The sequence below is a fragment of the Anneissia japonica genome, unplaced genomic scaffold, assembly GCF_011630105.1.
Source record: "Anneissia japonica isolate Jap-2015-1 unplaced genomic scaffold, ASM1163010v1 scaffold142_len1259957_cov175, whole genome shotgun sequence".
In the NCBI taxonomy this organism is placed as follows: Eukaryota; Metazoa; Echinodermata; class Crinoidea; order Comatulida; family Comatulidae; genus Anneissia; species Anneissia japonica.
Window position 1 is genome coordinate 388,189 of NW_022684560.1, and position 8,995 is coordinate 397,183.

At 36.3% G+C, this 8,995-nt stretch overlaps 1 protein-coding gene across 1 annotated transcript; it reads left to right on the forward strand.

The window, feature by feature from the left end:
• Positions 1–5,886: 5,886 nt before the first annotated feature.
• Positions 5,887–8,995, forward strand: LOC117106256 (sulfoquinovosidase-like; the record flags this gene model as incomplete). The annotated part of the gene is made up of 4 exons (XM_033247616.1): positions 5,887–6,282; positions 7,380–7,565; positions 8,107–8,478; positions 8,903–8,995. Coding segments are annotated over exons 1-4 (975 nt in total), but the record flags the coding sequence as incomplete, so codon positions are not given.

Sequence of the window (8,995 nt, forward strand, 5' to 3'; positions counted from 1 at the left end):
TATATATGCAGTATAAATCTTTATTTAAAAAAAATTCACAAAATGGAATACAATTTGCAGTCAAGGACTGATTTAGCAGCATGTATTTTTACAATTAAACTAAGACATTGAAGCCGGTTTCCATGAAATCGTTACACTATCTGTACAGTGTTTTCACTGCAATAGTTACACTCTGCAGTAGCTATTCTCGACGTCACCAGGAATCAAGAATGGATCCGGTAAGAACCACTAAATTTTAAAATGTCAATGCATATCAATGTTATGTATTGAAATTAGAGCTACTCACTTATCTATCCTGAAAATTCTATGGTCCCCAGTGTTTGAAAAATTCTTGATCCGCCCCAGGAAATTTGACTAAATTAGAAACAAGGTTATGATCATCAGAAAAATACATTAAGAACATCTGAAATAAAGAAAATATTGATTGTTAATGTTAAGATTCTTAGGAGTGATGTTTTGTACTACCTGACGTGTTATCGTACCGAATACACAGTACGTCCCCAAATACTAGCGGGAAAAATTGCATGTGATTCGCGGGGGGGGGGGACCGAACCCACGACCTCCAGGTATCTAGCCTGATGTCTTTACCACTAGACCACAGAGCTTGCTCACAGAGCTTGCGCTTGGTGGCTAGTAATGAATCTGATACCCTAATAGCAGCGGGTACTGCAAGCGCTATAAAGATGTGAATTTACATCAGGAAATATCATAGGAGTGATGTTTTGCCCTACCTGACGTGTTATCGTACTGAATACTAGCGAAAAAAATTCGCAAGTGATTCGGGTGCGAATCGGGCCCACGACCTCCAGGTATCTAGCCTGATAACGAGATAACACGTTAGGTAGGGCAAAACATCACTCCTATGATATTTCCTGACGCAAATTCATAGTTAAGATTGTGTTCACCTTTTTTCTTTTGTGTATTTTGTAAGACCGCACTACTGACTAGTGAGTGCCACTGATACGAAGGTGAAGTGGCACAAATAAATAAATAAATTAATTAATTAAACATCATTAAATTAGACAGCATAAACGATTTCTAAGAATGTAGAGGAAAAAACGAAGACGATAAAATAACAGCTAATAAAACAAACTATAAATTAACTTATTTGGTTCACTTCAAGCTGGTTGTTCAACGCACTGGAATTCAAATGTATTGTTACAAATGTCGAATAAGTGAAGTCAACGAATTAGACATGGGCGTTCACTCTGCCAAAGTAAAGTTACGACAATTATCGTGCTTAGGCATGTACTATTTTGGTTGTATGAGGTTATATCTCCATTCAATGAATCTTCTGTGACCCGGTCTGTTTGAATGTTTAAACGGTTTATAACCGAATTGAATAGTGTTTACAAAAAAAGTTATTAGTTTCATAAATTCCGTGTTACTCAATATGTCTCACGTGTTTCAATGGAACAATTGACTAGTCCTATTACAGGTACAAGCACCATTACTGTCTCTTATACACATCTAGATGTGTATAAGAGACAGGTACTAGTCCGTGAATTTAATGTCGTTCAAATCTTTATGGGGGACAATTTTCCCAAAAATGTAAAAAAGTGCTTCTTGAAGTGGTAGCAGGATTTGTTTGACGGAGGGACTGATGTCCCCGATGGTGGGGGGGGGGGATTTCCCCGACGACAGTCAAGTGGTCGTGAGTGCCCTGCCACTCGGATCGAATTATTAATCTCTTCTTTTAACGACACATCCCTTCGTGGCAGTTCTTTTTGAAAGGATTACGTTGCAACGAAACCACGAGAGTCGGACCTCTTGCAATTGAATGCTATACTCAACACTCAAATATATCATGGAACTATAGACCTGAACGTGTGGTTGAACATCGAAAGTCGAATAAAACAAACGCAAAATAATAATAGTAATTTCTCCCTTAAACCTGTAGCACATTTGTTAATTAGATACATGTAGTTGATTAATTTTTAATATTTAGCTTGGTAATTTTTTTCTAATAAATTTTGCAAACATTTTTTTTACAACAAATAGAGGGGTAGCAGACCTACACCGCCACTATTACACGAATACAAGTTTTATCTTTTCGAATTGTTGAAACTAGACTGTACTGCGTACGTAGACGAGAGAACAACCCGAAAGTTACTACTTACGGTTGGCCTATGCTAATTTCTATTGGTGTAAATGATCATTAATATGGTGAATATCAGGTATATTTAAGGGGCTGTTCAAAATTTATTTTTGTGTTGGAATCATAATGAAAACTTTCCCCCTATTTTCGACAAAAGCTCATTCAGGTAAATTTGACCTACATCTTATGCATGAACGCACTAACCGCAGAAAACTTGAAATTCGTAGCTGTTATTGGCCTTAAGCGCGTGACGCCCCAGATTGCCAAATGAAACCGTTCAAATTATATAGTCGATTTTGTGAGAAAATGGGGTCCCGTTTTGACTCATTTACTGTGTTAAGGTGTGCAGTGAACCGTTCAGTGAGCAGATGTCTTCAAGTTTTCATTATGACAATATGGAATGTCATTATAGTCAAAATGTGCTCAATTAATACATTATTGTTATACAATTAAGTGAAATATAAAGGAAAAATTCAATTTCATGTATTAAATATACTTGTGTTCGAAATTTTTATGACGACTAAACCCCAAAACAATATCAGTTAAAATTAGTAATATAAGATATAGCAATAGGCTCCAATCAAAGAGTCCATATTCAATGCTGCCCTCAACTAAAAGTACCGGTAACTTTTCTGGTGTTGACGTGCGCGAGGATAGGAAAATTAACTAATGTTTCTGCAACTTTTTAGCAAATTTATCAAGACAAATGTATTTATAGAATGAGTCAAAACAACAATGAATTATAGTAAAGTTAAAATAAGGTATATTTTAATAAAAGAACAATTCTATTTATGATTTTCTGATGGTAAATACATCGCTACCGGACAATTAGGGCCTACATGAGTGTTGTGTGCTATTTGACGTCACGAAGATCACGTGTCTGCAAGCTTGATGGAATTTCCGGTAAGTAGGCTCAACATATCCAGAGCCATAGATAGCAATAACTTAAATATTAATTAGGCTATTATCTAAGTTGTAAATACTGTGTATACAATAGGTCTGACCCTATCAAATAAGGTCTAGACCTGTTGTAAATACTGTATACAGGTCTAGATATTATTTGATAGGAATGTTGTCATTCAGAGTGCATCTTAGCTCAGCAGTTGGCTAAACTGGCGGTACGTACCACTGTGTGCACGCTGAACCGTGTAGATCTGTAGGTCCCCGGTTCAATTCCATCGCTGATTCTTTCCTCATGCTTCAGCTGGATTGCTGAAATGCATGTTACTAGCGCACCGTCTTTCGGGTAAGACTTTAAAGCTGTTGGTCCCGTGTGCACCTTAGGACGTACTACACTATTTGGAAAAGAGATGGGCATTGTCTCCCGGTGAACTGCCCAATCACCACCAGGACCCCTGGAAGTATATCTTCTTCAGACTTTCGTGGGTTATCCTCGGCGTTTTCACCGAATAAATCCAACCATCATGATCCAACTCGCGCGTACATTACTGTACCATGTAAATAGTATGCATAGCTAACAGTATATAGGCCTAGTTCAGATGCTAACATGCAGTAACACTAATAATGATGATGATGATGATGATATGATAATGAAGATGATGATGATGATATCTTACAGAAGCAAATTTCTTTCACTTTCGTTTTGAAATTAATGTGGCATTTTGTGGTAACCGGAGAAATGTCATTTTTATTTCCTTGTTTTATCTTAGTAACTTTTAATTATAAAAAAGATACCATTTACATTTTTTTGAAGAATATTGTAAGGTGTGTCGATAGATACGGTACGTCTAGGTAGCTTAATAATAGCGCCAATTCATACCAGATTATTTATTAATGGCATTGATTGATAATCATCATTGTACGTATAGTCCTACTAAGTTAAACTCAACTTGATGTTGGAACATGCTCCGTTAAAATATCTCAAACGGAAGGAGATATGTTGCCTAATAAAAAAAATAATACAAACTATACTTTGTCTGTATAGGAGAACATATGTTTTTCCTCATAGGCCTAATGATAATCATTATTATATAGTGAAAGTCTAATTGCTTGTTTATTAGTATTAAAAATATGTAGAATGACGTCATTTTTAATTTGTACATCTTTGATATAAAAAAATTTTTAATTTTTAATTTTTTTTATTTATTTATTTAGGCCAAGGATTGTCAATAGCGAAAATATCGCTGTCCTACTTGTAGGTGACAATCCCTTACACAAGACAAACATACACACACGATGCTTTACACAAACTAAATCTCAATATGAGATTTAGGGAGTGGAATTGTTTTGGTCGTGAGAAAAAGTCCTGCAACTGGCAGGAATTGAACCCAGGACCCTGGGATTGGAAGGCAAGCATCTTAACCACCAAGCTATTCAACTCCACTATGTGACTTATGGCCACTTATGGCCATAGATTGGATAAAGTTTGAAGAATATCTAAGCATGGAAATTGGCCAAGTGGCAGACACAAAAATCCTGCAGTGCAAAATCATAGGAAAATGGGAGAAGAAAAAAAAATATGACTTACTATGCCTGTTTGTACAACAGAGCATAGGGCTTTCCCTCATTGATATAATGAGAAATGAAGTTAAAATGTCATCAAAAAAGTAGTTCAGAAGTATAAGGTAAAAAAAGAAAAACGGAAACCCAAACCCAAAATTACGGAAGCACCTAAGTGCACTTAGGTGCTTCCGTACAAAATATAGGCCTATAGAACTAAACAAATTATGAAGTTACAAAAATGAAAACCAAGTTCACAATTACTGCGAAGTTGGTGAAATTCAAACTATTTGCTGCAATGAATAGCGATGTAGGCCTGCTTGGATACTCATTCATTGCCTGCAGGCCTTGTATAGGCCAGTGTACGTTCATAGCAATTCTGTGACTGAAAGCAAAAATTGTTCATGCATATCATAGAGTTTAACCTAGCTGCAACCGGTTTATTCAGAAAACGCAAATTGCGTTTACACATATCCACACCCTACTGTAGTTTGATGAGATTCAGGGAGGATCTTGTTTACACATTATCATTTATGTTATCTACTGATATGTAATGACAAAAGTTCAGAGAGCAAAATGCAAACACGTCAACCTTACGCCATAACTAATCTTATGGTCTTGGGTTGAATTTTTGTCAGCATTGCTGAATTTTTTTTACAACCTAAAACAAATCTACTTCCAAACGTCATAATGAGACTTAAATTGTATAAAGCATTATATGTATGTACAGTATGTTTATTTCGTGAAGAGGATTGCCACCTGTGAATAGGACATATATAATATTCAATATTGACAATGTGTGTGTGCCTAAAGGAATAAAATAAATAAATAAATGCATCTGATCATCAAATCATTGGCACCAGAGCATCTATTCCAGATACATTGACCCTTAAATGACATTGGGACCGGGAAATTTAGGGTGGTCTAGGGGTTGTAAATAGAGGGATAACATTGAGTGAAAATATAAATATTGTTACTCCAAAACGTGGTCTGGATTTAGAGGGGTCTTAAATTGAAGGGAGAACTGGGTAACAAGATAAATAACATAGGTTAGTATGTCATATAGTACGCACATCACATCAATTGACTATTATGGCTAACAGTCATAAAAAGCAACTGGGTAACAAGATAAATAACATAGGTTAGTATGTCATAGAGTACGCACATCACATCAATTGACTATTATGGCTAACAGTCATTAAAAGCAAACACTGCGCTTAAACATTTTTGTTAATAAGGCTTGTGTTATGGTTAGTCTCCTATAACCAGGTTTCTAACAGTAATTATTGAGCGTCAAAGTTCATGGCGCATGTAAGCAGTACAAGAGGTCTGTAGATAGACATTATGTATAAGCACCGACTCGTAGGTACCTGATTGTAATTTGACAGTTAAAAAGAAAAATGAAGCTATATTCTTTTCTTTTAAACAGTATGTGGCTACTGGTTTACGCATTCTTGACGGGAACGTTAGTATCTGGAACGTTAGACTACACCCTGAACGAGCAAAATGAGCTGGATGTTTATTATAACGGAATTCACTTAATCAAGCATTCTGACGAATCTCCCTTTTTGTACCTTGGATCTGGAAAGTTAGCATTCAAGTCGCACCATGGCAATTTTGAAATCTCTGATTATGTCGAAGAACGCATTGGGCTTAATGATGTTATGGTTCAGTATGAAGAGCCGGACGAGATAGAAATCACTTTCAAAAGAGGCACGCTTTCGGTAGGTGCCTTAATAATTATGCCGCAATACTAGAGTAAAACTAAAATATACAATACATATATTAGATTGTTATAAAACATTTTCTAAGAATTTTAAATACAGTAATACATACGAATAATGCTATTTAAAGGTATTATAAGCCTAATGCATTGATATATAGCGCTTATAATTTTTTTACTGAAGTGGAGTTATGTGGACAATAGTATTCCATAAAATCTCCTTGAAAATCATACTATACTAATAAAAACATAGGCCCCTACTAGTATAGAAAAATAAAATAAAAGAATATTACGTTAGCAGATACAATTGTTTAAGGTTTAGAGCCAGGGCTAATCAAGGTGTATCAGGTTCACCTCATTGATTCGAAAAACATTGTACATTGATAGGATTTTGGGGTAACTGGTATATCTACGGGGGGGGGGGTCGCCCCTCCAGCCCCACCCCTAAAAAAAATCACGGTCAAGTGGTTAAAAATCACCTAAAATCACCTTATTTTGCGAATTAGCGCCCCTCAACTGATCATCGAGCCCCCNNNACTTCTAGATACGCCACTGTATGGGGTAATAATCATTATAAATCTAGTTAAACATTATTTTCTTTCATTTTGGCCTATATTTACACAGCATTTTCGTTATGATTACCTCGGCCGCAATTTCACGTATCTTTCACAAATTGAATTATAGCCGGTAACGTGAATTTTTATACCTGAAAACGGCTTTTTGGGAATGTAAAAGTAGTTCTGTCTACTAGGCCTATTTCCCAATGGGGTGTCCAAGGTACAATATTTAAAAAAATATTTTTTTTACTTCGTTAGTAGTCAAATTTAAATAAATCATATTAATTCTTGATTAGAAATCCTTTCCGTGTGTATGTGTGTGTGTGTGTGTGTGTGGGTATGTGTGTGCTATAGTGTGTGCTGACATGGAAGAAAGAAACATACCTCGATGGCGGATGCTTGAAGCATGGGTTTTGCTTAAAGACTGGACACTTAAAAATACAACTCACAGGGGCCAGTAATCATAAGTATAATCTATATTCTTGAAAATAACAAAACACTTACATAAGTGTGCTATTAAGCACAATTTGTTGTTTTTTAGTTACGAGTGACATTAACAAATAAAGATGGTCTCTTGGACATTACATTCGGCGATTTGCCGTCAGGTATGGACCGTCTGTGGTTCAGGATAAAGGCGGATCCCGAAGAATACGTGTATGGGGCAGGTGAGCAGTTTTCATATTTCAATATGAAAGGACAGACTTTCCCGATATGGACACGAGAACAGGTAAGTTATTACTACAGATTGTTTTCATCTTGCTTGAGTCTCACACTTCTATTTACACTCTAACAATGTAAATAAAAAAAAAATATATTAAAATAAGAAAAAGAAACAATATAATCGTATTAATATTAAAGAATGGGAAAAGATGAGGTTTAAGTTTCTGTCAAACAGAGAAAAGATTATCGGACGTGGATTGGAGTGGAATACAAAATTTCTGTGGTCCTTAGAATGAGAAATATTTTGAGAATATGAAATATAGTAAGGTCTAATAGATTCTGTATGGCATTTGTAGATAACTATTTCAGGTTCACTAGTCCTGGCAAAATTCATTCAGTGCTGTTGGTATCAATCTCTGTTTGAATGAAATAAGAGCGCGTCAGTAAGTACTCGGTAATTTACAGATACTTAACTCCAATGTTGAAACCCTGGTATTATATTTTGTATAGGATACATTAAAATTTATGTTTTTCTGAAAAATAAATTTTCATTATTGAATTAAGTGTGTTCGAAATAATGTGCTCCTGTTTTTGTCTTTTGATGCCAGGGTGTGGGTCGTAATAAGTCAACATACGCAACATTTGAAGCTGATAATTCTGACGGCGGAGGCGGAGATTATCACACCACGTACTGGGCACAGCCTACATTTGTGTCATCGAAGAAGTACTTTCTACACTCTTCAGTTTCAAGTTATGTAGGTTTTGACTTCAGACATAAGGATTTTCACGAAGTATTTATTAGTAGTTTGAATCCTGGTCACGTGGCTATTCGAACAGCAAATTCATTCATTGAGTTGGTGTCTATGTTGACGAACATACTCGGAAGACAACCGGTGTTGCCAGACTGGATACATTCTGGGATTATTCTTGGGGTACAAGGTGGAACAGCATCCATGCTGGAATACCTCAAGATGGCAGAGGTAACCCAACTAATCATTAGATCTCCTATTGGTTTTGCTATTAATATTTTCTCAAATTGGAAATACGCTGTGTCGGCCCACATTCCGTCAACACTCTGTGCGAGTGCTTCACTACTTGACGTCGTCTGCTGATATTTGGTGCCAGACAAAGCAGATGGTCGACCACAGTTCTCCATCTTGCGGTCTTCTATAGAATCGCGTAGGACGACCGTCTCCCGATGCAGTGTGTGCCCGGCGTGTTCATACGGAAGTGGCCGGCTCAATATTTAGAAACATTGGCGATATTGCATGTGTATCACTATTTCCTATTATATTAGGCCTACGTTTACGCACATGCTATTTGATTATTAAATTATTGCTTGTGTATTTATTATTAAATTGTATCAGTATTTACAACTAACCTTCAATATTAATTTTGTTTCAGGATCAAGGAGTGCGCGTCAGTGGTTTATGGATCCAAGATTGGGTCGGTCGCATCACAACCAGCTTTGGTCGGCGCCTATTTTGGAATTGGGAG